This window comes from Chrysoperla carnea, chromosome 1 (genome assembly GCF_905475395.1).
Source record: "Chrysoperla carnea chromosome 1, inChrCarn1.1, whole genome shotgun sequence".
In the NCBI taxonomy this organism is placed as follows: domain Eukaryota; kingdom Metazoa; phylum Arthropoda; class Insecta; order Neuroptera; family Chrysopidae; genus Chrysoperla; species Chrysoperla carnea.
In genome coordinates, this window is record NC_058337.1 from 51484324 (window position 1) to 51498199 (window position 13876).

The following is a 13876-nucleotide window of genomic DNA, read 5'->3' on the forward strand; positions in this document are numbered from 1 at the left end:
TTATAATTCGGTGGTACAATAAGTAATTAATTTCACTATCTTCCGACTTCCCGGAACTTTGAGTTAATCTTACCTCGTGGTTGAATAAATTTTTTAGCCAGTATTGCCAAAATAAGACCTGAGATAAAAAATCTAAACCATGTTTAGCTTTCAAACATAGCGTCAGCATGAAAATACCTCTTATTTAATCGTAAATTACATAGTATTAGCACCCACTGACGAATTGAAATTTTGAGAACATATTTTTAAATAGTTTTCCAAAAAGTGAAAACAAACAATTGACTGAGTTAATTGTTGAAATACCATGCATAGACAGTGTTGATTACTCTATCACATTACACATACGTAATACATAGTATACAATTTACGCCTAATTTGCGCCCTCACGGGTAAACAGTGATGTTTACGAAAAAATGTTTCAAACAGAAGTTGTTTATTATTTGATAAAGAAGATTTTTTACATTTAAACTTTTGTTCAATCTCTAACGGTTTACAAGATGGGTCCTACGGACCCATAGGTCAAGACCCAATTGACCTATGTTGCTCATTTACGAAGTTGACCTTACTTTTTACGTCCTGAGTACGCAGTAAAAATTTCAGTTTGATATCTTCTTTCGTTTTTCAGTTATCGTGTTGGTAGACAGACATCCAAAAATGGACTAAAAAGGTTATTTTATAAACACCTATACCAAAATTTTGTTCATAGCATCAATATTTTTAAGCGTTACAAACTTGGGACTAAACTTAGTATACCTTGCATATTACATATATGCATGGTATAAAAAATCCAAATTTTGAGTCATCTAAACTTATTTCTGCCTTTAAGTGCATCAAACCATTTAGAAAGCAGTTTTACTTTTTTGATTCAACTAAACTTTCCCAATTTGTACTAGTCAATATATTTGCTACGGGACCATAGAATAATATAACCTAACAAAACCTGCCGAACCCTAACAAAAAATGTTTAATAGCAGATGACAGGACTTCTTTTTCGAAAACTGAATATTTTCTTATAAAAAAATGAGTACTGAATGTGAAGTGATTATATCGGATTTTGAAAAAGTATGTCGTATTTGTATGAAATTTGACGAAACTTTTTTGTCAATCACATCGTTTCAAATAATACAAATGATTTCATCGTGTGCTTCAGTACAGGTAAAATTTAAAAACAAATTTCAAAATACATAATTATAATTAACAGATTTTCATAAAGTTATAATTTATGTTATTTACTCATTTATAAATAGATTTGGGAAAATGATGAATTACCAAATCAAATATGTAATGCATGTTTTTTACAATTACAAAATGTCACAAATTTCAAGCAACTTTGTGAAAAATCCGACACTGTTTTCCGCCAAATTATCGAACAGAATAAAATCAAAACTGAGAATAAATTGGAAAATTTGGAGATTGAAATAAACCCTGATGACTCTGAAATAGTACCAAACAATTTTCTCAATGTAAAACTCGAACATAGTTCTGATGTATCTGATGCAGAATGGAAAGAAAATGATTTATCGAATGATCCAGAAGATTTTGTTAAAAATGAAGACGAAGATGTTAAAAATGAAGAAGTTGAAATACAGAAAAAAGTATATGAATGTGAAAAATGCCATCAAGAATTTAAGAAAGTTTTTAATCTAGGACAACATATGCATCGACGACATAAAGCTAAAGGAATTAAATGTGACAAGTGTTCGTTAATATGTTACCATCCGTTACATTTGAGTAGTCACCAAAAAACACACAATCGTATAGAAAATGAAAAAATTGCCGCTTCGGATAACTATTGGTGTAATGTTTGTGAGAAAATATTTTCAAATATACATAAATTAAAACGCCATCAATTAACTCATGGTGAACGAAAATATTCTTGTGATAAGTGTGATCGATCTTTCAAAGATAAATCAGCTTTAAAAAAGCATGATAAAACAGTTCATATCACTGTGGAGTATGAAGCATGCCACGTTTGTGGTAAATCGATTAAGAAAACATTTTATACCAAACATTTACGAATTCATGGTGAACGCGTTAAGTTTTCATGTGAGATATGTTCAAAAGACTTTTTTAAAAAATGGGATTTAGAAGCTCATGTTAAGCACGTGCATGAGAACATAGCTCAGGAACGAAATCATTTATGTAACATTTGTGGTATGGGTTTTCAACGTATGAGTCATTTACGTAATCACTTTTTAGGTCATACAAAAGAAAAACCATATGCTTGTGATAAATGCGATAAAAAATTTGGACGAAAATATTCTTTAATGACACATATATCACGCCGACATTTAAATGAACGTAAGCATGTTTGTACATATTGTTCACAAGCGTTTTTCAATAAAGACATTTTAACCCGACATGTACGACGTCATACTGGTGAAAAACCGTATAAATGTCATGTATGTGAAAAAGCATTTATTCAAAAAATTGCACTTGATTTGCACATGAAAGTACATACAAATGCAACATAAATGATTTTAGTAATCAATAATTGATATTTAAATCCCTTTTATGCCAGCGGTGGGTAACACCTCGTCTCTCGAAAAGTTTCTATGTAGTCCGCAAAGCCTTTAAGACATATGCGGACTGTAATATGTAGAATAACATGGCTCCAAGGCTATATTGAAATGATGTTATGAATTTGATTTGATGTAAATTCCAAAAAGTAATAAAATTGATTATGCATTTGTTTTCTAGTTAATTATATTATTGGATTAATTTATAACTCAATTATATCTTTACGTTTTACACGGGACAGTACAAAATTAAATAGTACTTTTTAGGTGATTAAATAAAAAATTTAAAACTAAATTAATACATGCTTAAAAAGTTATAAATAAAGATCAAAACTGTGATTGTATAAGATTTAAGATTACAATTAGCTGAAGATCACGAATCATGGATCACGGGTACTTTCATTATTTTTATTTGGCTCAACCCCCCCCCCCTCTCTTGACTTCTGTTTTAGGGTATAAATACTATAGGTGTACATGCCGAATAAAATAGAAAGTTGAAGTATCTATATCATATTGACATCGAAGAGAGCTGGTCATAAAAACAAAATGGGAATAAATAATAAAAGTAATAGTTACATTATTTAGATATAAAAGATCACATTATAATGAATATAGTTTTTTTTTTTTAATTCTTAACAGTTGGAACACATGTTCATGTTATGTACTCTTTATATGATTCTTTTGCACTTCATGCAAAAATTTGTTTTCATTTTTCTTAACTCAGATGTACACAAGTATATATTTTCTTGAATTTGGTTCTTGGGTTATTGCCGCTTCCGGAATAGATTTAATAAGTAGGATAATTTTTATGAGCTATTTTATTTCACTATGAAAAGTTGGATTTGTCGTAAAACTTACGAAACTTGTAAATTTTACGACATCCTTGCATTAAATGAATAAACAAATGACAACCGACCGGAAAGGTATTGTAAAGCGGGCTACGCGGAAATCACGCGAACATTGCTTTTTCTAGGAATCGCAATTTTTACGATAGTAGGTAATAATAGTCTATTATTAAAGAAAAGGGAATCAAAGAAAGCTTGTGAAAGGTGGGTAAGACAGCAGGGAGAAATATTGTGTGTTGATATTTATTTATAAAGTTACAAATATTCACCGAAGTGGGTTGATAACGCATTATTATAAGGACCAGTTATTCGATATCGTAAAAACTATTTCCTATTAGTTAAGGTGTTTGTCTTCATACAATATTAAAAGTTTTGGATTAAATGCACGGTAATATACTTTTGTAATAATTTGCAGGCGTTTTTTTAACCTAAATTTTTGCTATCAATTAATGTTGAAACTATTCGGTTTACAAAAAAAATGTTTGCGTTTTTATAAAGAAAAACTTTCTAATTTTAAGTGTTCGTCTAATGTTTGCCAGTTATAAATCAGAGTGTGGTTTTAATTGAACCTGATAAATTAGATCGAATTCAATACCCATTTAAGAAACGTGTCTTTGAAACTATTTTCCCGATTAAACCTATTTTTCGAGTTACATGTATGTGTCAAGTTAAAAAAAAACACTCGGTATAATTTTCATCTATACGGTATCACTCCGACTGTTATAACACTAACAATATCAATATACGATGACTTTAAAAGTCTTGTTTTTATAGTTATTTCTTTTTAACCACAATACTCTAACTATAGTTATTTCTGTTAAACAACAAAAATTGTTTAACTTTGCGTTAAAATGTTTCAGCAATGAAACGGTTAATAATTTGGGTTTTTCTTTTTTAACTCGAAAATTGATAACAAATACATCAATTTTCAGTTAGTTTTGAAAATTCCTAATAGTTTTTTTTTTTTTTTTAGAATACTAGACAATTATGTTAAAGCACACTCTTTCATTATGCTCTCTGTGTTAATGATTCGAACTTTAATTCAGCTTATATCGAATTAGAGACTGTCAATTGACTTCAAATTTTATGGTAATTGTATTATAATATCCATCCTTAATAATAATTAAAAATTTTAGAATTTTCTGATACTATGCTCATAGCGAGACAACAACCTTAAATGAATCCGACTTAGGTTAGGTTAGGTTATATTGGCTGTCCACGAAGGACACACTTAGGCTATGGAGCCCATTGCGATACCATATGTGTTTTACCACCTTTCCGCTGATAATTTCATTTATCAGCTCCTCAATTCTAGAGGCTGAGTGCACCTCCGTCATGCATATACTCTGCACTACACTAGCCCATCACAACTATTAATTAAATTAAATTTGTTGCGACGACGGGAATCGAACCCGCTACCTTAGCATTCCGCGGACGGAATTGGTTACGCCTTAACCAACTGAGCTAATAGGGCGACAATCCGACTTAAGTTTCACCAAATTCTGAATAAAATTTTTTATTAATTCCCCTTAAGACAATTCTAAAAAATTTGGAAATTTTGTGCTCCAATTCGATAAGGATATACATCATTTTATATAAATAATTATGAACTAATAAATACAAAAGTCATCCATCTCGTAGCAAAACCTTCACTCGATAATTCTTTATTTTGATATATTTGATAAAATTTCATCGCTGAATTATGGCGTCGTAGATATGGTAGTTGTGTCAAAGAATTATCCACATATTATACACTGAATTATTATGGATTAATTTGATTTGAAATCCATAATAATTTGGTTTTTTGTAAAAATGATGGTTTGAAATTTTAGAACAATGTTTTATGAATGCAGCCACAGACAACTAACTAGTAACTACACAGGCTATGATTATCAACAAGGGTAATAACAAGGATTTAATATTTGAACTAATTTGAGGAAAATACGTGTTATCGGGTTTATCATGGAGTATGTGGTTGTAAATGCGTCAAGTTTTAATGAAATTTGCCGTGTTTGTATGAAAAATTCGGATAATTTTCTGTCAATATCTGAATTAAAGATAATAGATATGATGATATCGTGTACATCAGTACATGTAAGTCAAGTTTTTAATTATTTCAAAATTATGTTGAATTTGATAAGTGATCCAAAATCACAGACATTTAGCTATTAAAATTATTATTGATAGCAGAGACTAATGAGGACAACTCCTCCATAAATGTATCAAATAAAATTACAAATTTGTAACGTCACAATTACGGTGTTCTGGGCAAAAAAATATAAGACCCTTATATTAGTTATAACATTTTAAAGATTCCCTAAATTAAAAACACATTTCTGTATTATTAAAAAGTAAATTTGAGTTGCATAGCTGAAAATCTGAAAGGCACATTTGGCTGGAAAATAATGAAAGCTCTGAATTTTCGTAAAGAAGAATATTATCTGTTATACCGGGTGTCTTTCTTTTTTAACTTGATATATACGTGAATCTCGAGATATAAGTTTAATAGAGGAAAATGCTTCAAACAAAAATGTTATTTTCAAAGGCACGCATCTTATACGGGTATTGAATTCGATCTAAGTTTTCGGGTTCTATTAAAAACTTACGCTGATTCATAACTGGCAAACATTTTAAATTAGAAAGTTGTTCTTTATAGAAACGCAAATAGTTTTTGTTTGAAACATTTTTTGTAAACCGAATAGTTTAGACAGAAATTAGATTTAGTAAAACAAACCACTTTAATTGGATTTATTGAAAAATTTTTTGAAGAGTGTCTAAATCCGCAGAAACAATTATACGAAATAATAATTTTGATGCGGAAAAAAAATCCTGGATTAAATTTTTCAGTCCGTATTTGCCTAAACGGTTTACCTTACGGTTTTCGGAAAAATGTTTCGAACAAAAAATATTACCTTTTTAATGAACAACAACTTTCTAAATAAATTTATATTTTTTCCCCAATATCCTAGATCAATTTTTTGTATTGTATAAATACTTATTTCGACTACCAAGTAGTCATCATCAGTATGAATCAGCTAATCGTAGTTACTCTTATTGTGTATTTTACTCGTTGTTAATTTGGTGTCAGACTGCACGGTGAAAATATCTTACGAGTTCTCATTTATTATCTTTGACAATATTGATAAAACAACTTCCAAATTTAAAGTTTTCATCTAGCGATTACCAGTTATAGAGTAGAGTGAGCTTCTCATTGAGCTTGAAAATTTAAGTAAAGTTTAATGATTGCGTAAGATGTGCGCCTATATAAATATATATTCTTTGTTATCGATAAAACTTATTTTTCGAGTTTCAAGCATATATCAACTTAAAAAAGCACTCTGTACATAAAGCATTTTTATTTTAAAATTGGTTCTATTTATTAATTTCAGATTGAACAAAATGATGATTTACCAAAACAAATTTGTAACGCGTGTTATAATCAATTAGAAAATGCATTTAATTTCAAACAATTATGTGAACACTCTGACAATACATTTCGTCAAATAATAGAACAATGTCAAGTAATAAAAATTGAAGTTGAAGAAAATGAAAATGTTAAATTAGAAGATAATGAACATGAAAATATTAAACTAGAAGGTAAAGAATTCGAAAATAATGAAATAATAATAAAACCAGAAATTGTACAAGAATTCGAAGACGAAGAAGAGTTCCAATGTGTTAATAAAACTTCAAGCACAATAGAAAATTTTGTTACCAAATCATTAGACAATCCTATTACAGTACAAAATTTATCAAATAATTGTGAATATAATGTTTTTAATTCACACTTTATGGATACAAATGAAAAAGAAAAAACTGTAGGTAATCAATATCAAAATGAAAACACAAAAATTAAAGATAATCAATATGTATGTGAGTTATGTAATAGTAAATTTGATAAAGTATGGTATTTAGGATATCATATGCGACGTGCACACGGTGCTACAGGAATACGTTGCAGTCATTGTGCATTAGTATGTTATCATCCGTTACATTTAATAACTCATGTAAACTCACATGTTCCACCAACTCCATCGGTTAAACAAAAATACAAATGTGATACATGTAAACAATTATTTAATACTGTAATACAATTAACAAAACATCAGAGAACGCATAAGAAATCTTATCCATGCAGAGTCTGTGATGATAAATTTGATAATAAACCAGCATTAAATTTACATACAAAAATTTTACATAATGTATTGAATAGAGAAGAAAATCAATCGTACTATCAATGTACAATTTGTAATGAAGAATTTGAATATAAAGCATCATTGAATTTGCATGTTCAAGTTATACATCTTAACAAAGAGTCAATTCAAAAGGAAGCAACACCCAAAGCTAAAAAGTGGTTTAAATGTTGTGATTGTAGTCGGAAATTTTCGAAACATATACATTTACGAAAACATATGAAAAAGGATCATTCAAATTGGAATCGACGCGAAACTTCTTAAATTTAAACAGCATTAATGGTATTATTTAATACACAGTAGAGCTTGGACAATCGCTGGAGTTTCATAATATCAGTATAAGCTATTAAAGTTTAAAAACGGGTTTTTAAATATTTTTCAAGAGGCAATTTTTTAAATAAACAATACAATTTCTAACAAATTTTGTTCGAGAACAAATTTAATAATTTGTTATAATATTCCAAGAATTTTTTATTTCTGTATTTGAGACAAGTGCAATAATTTTGAAAATTCAGAGTTTTCATCAATTTGATTTGATTTCTTATTCCACTATGGAAAAATACAGAAGTATGAAAAATTAATTATACATAAAATAAATTTTGTATTTTTTGTATTATTCACGTTTGAAATTAAAAACTGTTAAAACTACAAAAATATCTTCAATTTTATTTGAAATTTTTATAAAATTATACAAACAATCACACGTGTATATTTTAATCAACTTTTACCAATGTAATAAAACTTACACAATAGCTAATAAAAACAAAAACGTTTTAAATATGAATTTTCCATAGAGATGATAATACTATATAGCTGTAGACAAAAAAAATTTTTACAAAAAGAAAACCGACTTTAAAAGAAAAACTTTTCCAAAACAAATTAATATGCACTTAAAAGTAACAAAATAACGATAATATAATGTAGTTAAAATTATTGTTATTTTTGAAGTCGGTGTCAGCCAAGCAAAAAACTCTGACAGAACAATTTGCTAAATTACCTTAGCTGACACCGACTCCAAAAATTTTAACTACATTATATTATCGTTATTTTTTTACTTTTAAGTGCATATTAATTTGTTTTGGAAAAGTTTTTCTTTTGAAGTCGGTTTTCTTTTTGTAAGAAATTTTTTTTATTTTGTGATTTTTAGTGAATCTAAAGTACACTAACTAGTTTGTCACTTAAAAAAGAATCATCGAAATCGGTTGGCGTGATATTGAGTTATTCGCCCTCTTGTAGTGCATACTTGATGGAAATTTAAGACTTTTATGGGTTTTCTCAGGGATGCCGATGTCAAAACTGGACCAAAATGAAATGGGACCCCACAGGGAAGACCAGCTTTCAAATAGATAAAGAATTATAAAAATCGATTCACCCAGTCGAAAGTTCTGAGGTAAAACATAAAAAAAAAAAAAAAAAAATACAGTTGAATTGATAACCTCCTCCTTTTTTGGTTGAAGTCGGTTAATAAGTGAAACGCAATAAGTGAATTTTTGTTTCTTGACCGCAGAGAAAGAGACAGAACTGAGAGGCGTTCTCCCCTCTCATGTTTTGTATATACTATTAAGGTTATAGCACGTACAAGAGAGACGAAGAAAGCTATACGCGCCTATCTTATCTGGTCTCTATTGCGATTAACCGAGCAGCGACTTTACAGCTCGAATGGTATTATCCATATGAAAGTTACATATTTAAGAAAAAATAAAATTTTTTACCTAAATCATTTTTTGAAAACCGAAATGAAAAAGCGATTGCAAAATTAAAACATTTAAAAGATGATAAAAAAATATTCAAAATTTCAACGGAGATCCATCAATTTGAAGCTGGGGGTGCAATAGAATTTTTGTATTAAAGAAGTTATCACCAAAAAAAGTTTCTGACAAAAGTTATTAGTCTTTATAATACGAAAATTTTACTTTAAAGTGTCCCTTTATCTACTATCGAAGGTTAAGGTCAAATTTAGGATCACCATCAGATGTTCTCGACCAAACAAAGATCTTTCGTTCAAATTGAGACAAGCTGTATAATATTATTTAAAAAATTTAGGAATTTGGGAATCCAAATTAATTTTTTTGCCTTAAAAAATAAAAATTATTTTAATAAATAATATTTTATTAATTAATAAGTGAATGATCAAAAATACAAAAACTATATACAAAGGGCGGGCTGTAAAAGCATAGGGCGATTCTGATTGAAAACTTCTGAATTTTTTTATTTAAATTCAGAGCGTCCCACAGTTTACAATAAAGTATAAAACTTGTTTTTTGCTGTTTTATTTAGGTACTAATAATACGTATTGTTTTGGAAATATAAATTTTTTGGGTTCAAATACGACCGATATGTCATTAATTTTTTCGATCTTATAAAACTACACTCTTTAAGCAAAATAATATTAGCAATAACAACACCCGTTCCGCTAGAGATCTAACCCGTCTCTAGATACCCTTCCATTGTGATGGTTTTTTGTGACCAATCATCTATACTTTTCTTTATTCTTTCCAAATATCCTAGCCTAGCTAATAATTTGTTTTCTCAAATAAAGCCCGGTTCAAGTACGCTAGATAATTATCTTGATATTTTCTTCTTCCAAATTCTGAGAAAGTTCATCGTTAAAGTTTGGAGTGCTTAGTATCCACAATCGTACACTTTCTTGTAACATAAAGCCCATTTATGCTTATGATATTAGAAATAATTATTTATTAATTATGTATCATAAAAATTTAATTTTTATTTCGTTTCTTGGGTTAGCTTAGTTATATTTTTTAGAGTACTTTAAGGTAAGACACACTTTTAACATAAGATCCGTTGTGATATCTTAAAGACGGCTGATTCATACTCAGGTACTACTCCATGAACCACTATGGGAGTTTTGAAGGGAACGGAAATAACTTATTCGAATAAGTCAATATTCACATTACAAGAGCTGGACCGAGACACGAAATTTATGATAAAATGCTTAAGCAAAATCGGAAAACCATGAGAAACAATATTGTTTAATCAGTAGATAAAAAAATATACTTAAGTAATCTCTATACAAAATTATTATACACGAAATAATTACGTATTGCACCAAAATTGAATCACTCACTGTGACTTTTAATATGTTCTTTTAGCCAACTTTTCGAACCAAACGCTTTATTACAAACTAAACAACTGTAAGGTCTCTCACCAGTGTGTGTTCGCATATGCGCTTGCAAAATCGCTTTAGTATGGAAAGCTTTCGAACAAACTGTACATTCGAAAGGCCGTTCGTTCATATGCGCACTTAATACATGGCGTCGTAATGCTTTATTCTCACGATATCTTTTATCACACATGTCACATGGGAATGGTTTTTCACCAGTATGTGAACGCATATGTCGACGTAATTCAGATTTGCCACGTAAACCTCGACCACATATCGTACATAATTGTTTTAATGGAATTTCTTGATTACGATGAATTTTCATTATATGTTCCTTGAGCGTAATTTCTCGTACAAATTTTTTGGGACATTCATCACATGAGAATGGTACACGTTCTTGATGAATTTTCATATGGGCGCCCATATTTGAACTGATTACATTTTTACCACATATGTGACAATCTACACGAGGACGTGATCCACTGTGATAAATTTGTTCGTGTTTATTTAACATAAATTTTCCTTTAAATGAACAATCACATTTTAAACAATGAAATTGTTCCGGTCGATGAGCAACTTGATGTTTTTTTAATTTTGCTATGGAATCAAATTTCTTGTTGCATTCTTTACAATGTAGTTGTGATTCATCATGATTGTTCAAATGCTCTTCTAAATGAAGCCGATGATAAAATTGCTGATCACATTTGTCACATTTGATTGGTGGCGAGTCATGTTTTTTCTTCATATGTAATCCTAATCTCCACACACCATCTAATGTTTGATCACATTCGTCACATTTATACTGAGAAACTTTGTATTTTTTACGTTTCTTTTTATCACTATTTGCTTTTTCATTTTCAGATACTTGACTATCGTCACCAGTAGTATGTTCATTATATACGTCAGTATCATCATCATCCTCGGAGAGATCTTCACTTTTAATGAATACTTCTCTTTTAACGTATAATTGTGAGACTAGTTCATTGTTTGCTTGTACTAAACTTTCATTTTCAAGTTCAGTTTTAATTTCAATGATTTCACGCAATTTTTTATCAGATTTTTCACATAGTTCACGTAATTGATATGCATTTTCTAATTTTTGAAGACAATCCGAACATACTTGATGTGGTAATTCATCGTCCATGGAAATCTATAAACAAAAGAATTAATATTTAAAAATAAATATGAGTGAAATTTACAAAATTTTAAAAACCCCCAACAAATTTTCCGGTTACGGAATCCTGAACTCGCACTTGAAACATATCTAAGAACAGTCTCCATTTAATTACCTTTTTCCTTAAAGCCTTTCCAAACTGAACCGATTTTGAAAATCATCGCCAATTTTTCGTTTACGGAACCCTAAATTCGCACTTGAAACATAGATAAGAACACACTTCTCATTAAATTACCTTTCAAACGAAACTAAAAAATCAAAATCGGTTCATCGGCTTAGGCGGCACGATGCCACAGACAACACAAGCAAATAGCGACCAAACTTATAACACTTCTCTGTTTTAAGTTCGAGGGTTAAAAATAAGCAAGGATACAAAATTTCCGCATTTTCTTATAATACATCTATACTACTAGAATAAATTTGAAGTTCTTTTGTTTGATATTTGTTTACACACGCTAATTTCTGGAGCTAACAAATCAGACTCGAAAACTGGTTGGCTCATGCTTAGGCCATTTATACAATAATTGGGTGGCCATTTGACAAAAAGATATTAAATATCTGACATTGTTAATTGTTTATTTAAGTTATTTCAAAGCGGCAAGGGGTGATAAAAATTTTTCAAACGAGCTATAATGATTCGAAATTCGATTATTTTTCGTAGATATAGCTGTTTGAAATTATGGTAATTTTTCTTTAATACTTTGGTTCTGTATAAATCATTATTATGGAATTCATTTGATTTAAGATCAAAATAAATTTTTAACACACTAGAGAATCAGAAATCAACAAAATTTGAAAACTATTATTAATTTATGCCAAATAATTATTTTTTCCTAATTTAAAAAAAAAAGAAAAAAAAGCAATATAATTTAGATTCCTTGGAAACAAAAAATAGCAAATATTGAAATATTTTTGTTTTCAACATCGAATCATCATAAGTATACCACGTAAGTTTCTAAAAGCCACTGATGTGTATTGATGTTGTTGTTTAGCAAAGACGTAGGTTCTTTTTAAAAATAAAGTATCTCTTAGCTGGAAAACCCAATAGTAAAAATATACCAAATGTCTTTTGTTTTTGTTAAACAGCACTGTAGATTAATAAAGACAAAAGTAAACTATTTGGCATTTTATTACTAGAGTAGTTTTTTCGAAGTATCGAAATTTCGAAAACTAAACGAGGAATTGAAAATTTTATTGAGTATTTACATTTTATTTGAACGAATTCTATACAAATTTGTCATCAAACTGAAGTGTCTTGAAAATTTTATATTACGATTGGTTTTTGTTTCGAGCAATATATTAAAAAACTACTTAGTCTAGTAAAACAAATCCAAACATCTTTTGTTTTTTTTTTCTTTCTTTGATACTGACCTAAACAAAACCGAAACGATATTTAAAAGAAAAGGTATATTAATTATGTTAATTATTCAATTGTTTATATAAATAGACGAGCGATTATATCATATTCAAAGCAGGCTGTGCTTACGAAAAATTTAAATACCGAATTTCATTAATCATTAATTTATTTTAAATATTGTAGTTTGCTCCTGCTAAGATTCATAATATATTAAGGAAAATTAATGTAACTTAACTTAAGTATCTGAGACAATTTGCGTAAATCATATTTAGTTCATATAATGGTATAAGATAAATATGCTCAGCAAGAAGTTCATCCCGGTGCGAAAATAAATTCCAATAACTTTTCGTTTATTATATTATTAAAAATATCTCTTTACACATTTTAGATCATTATAAATTCTTAATTATAAAAACAAACATTTTATTACTTACACGCAGCGAAGAGCATGCCTCAATCATCGATATTATATTTTGAGTATTAACATTCAGCATATTATAATTTCCACGAAGACATATTCGACAAATTGAATCAAAATCATCTCGTGTGATATTGGTTATCATTTTCTTTTAGAAAATAATTATCAATAATTGTGATTTGTTTTATTGAATGAACTCATTTGACAATGAATTGGTTCTACAGTGCAACTCGACCTCTATATACAGAC

At 29.0% G+C, this 13876-nt stretch overlaps 3 protein-coding genes across 3 annotated transcripts; 2 read left to right on the forward strand and 1 right to left on the reverse strand.

The window, feature by feature from the left end:
* Nucleotides 1-989: 989 nt before the first annotated feature.
* On the forward strand, nucleotides 990-2704 carry LOC123305764 (zinc finger protein OZF-like). The gene is made up of 2 exons (XM_044887580.1): nucleotides 990-1155; nucleotides 1248-2704. Exons 1-2 carry the CDS (start codon nucleotides 1021-1023, stop codon nucleotides 2472-2474), a joined length of 1362 nt encoding a protein of 453 aa, XP_044743515.1. The 5' UTR covers nucleotides 990-1020; the 3' UTR covers nucleotides 2475-2704.
* A 2552-nt stretch (nucleotides 2705-5256) lies between these two features.
* LOC123305766 (RB-associated KRAB zinc finger protein-like) lies at nucleotides 5257-7939 on the forward strand. Its single transcript, XM_044887582.1, has 2 exons — nucleotides 5257-5458; nucleotides 6754-7939. Exons 1-2 carry the CDS (start codon nucleotides 5327-5329, stop codon nucleotides 7819-7821), a joined length of 1200 nt encoding a protein of 399 aa, XP_044743517.1. The 5' UTR covers nucleotides 5257-5326; the 3' UTR covers nucleotides 7822-7939.
* A 1781-nt stretch (nucleotides 7940-9720) lies between these two features.
* On the reverse strand, nucleotides 9721-13772 carry LOC123305710 (zinc finger protein OZF-like). The gene is made up of 2 exons (XM_044887507.1): nucleotides 13644-13772; nucleotides 9721-11828 (listed from the first exon to the last, which is right to left on the reverse strand). Exons 1-2 carry the CDS (start codon nucleotides 13770-13772, stop codon nucleotides 10635-10637), a joined length of 1323 nt encoding a protein of 440 aa, XP_044743442.1. The 3' UTR covers nucleotides 9721-10634.
* Nucleotides 13773-13876: the final 104 nt, after the last annotated feature.

What these genes read in the sequence shown, in the direction of transcription:
- LOC123305764 (XM_044887580.1), top strand. Translation starts at nt 1,021, where the DNA reads ATGAGTACTGAATGTGAAGTGATTATATCGGATTTTGAAAAAGTATGT. An exon ending in CATCGTGTGCTTCAGTACAG is followed by an intron (nt 1,156 to 1,247) that starts GTAAAATTTAAA and finishes ATTTATAAATAG; the next exon opens with ATTTGGGAAAATGATGAATT.
- LOC123305766 (XM_044887582.1), top strand. Translation starts at nt 5,327, where the DNA reads ATGGAGTATGTGGTTGTAAATGCGTCAAGTTTTAATGAAATTTGCCGT. An exon ending in TATCGTGTACATCAGTACAT is followed by an intron (nt 5,459 to 6,753) that starts GTAAGTCAAGTT and finishes TATTAATTTCAG; the next exon opens with ATTGAACAAAATGATGATTT.
- LOC123305710 (XM_044887507.1), bottom strand. Translation starts at nt 13,772, where the DNA reads ATGATAACCAATATCACACGAGATGATTTTGATTCAATTTGTCGAATA. An exon ending in AGGCATGCTCTTCGCTGCGT is followed by an intron (nt 11,829 to 13,643) that starts GTAAGTAATAAA and finishes TTTTGTTTATAG; the next exon opens with ATTTCCATGGACGATGAATT.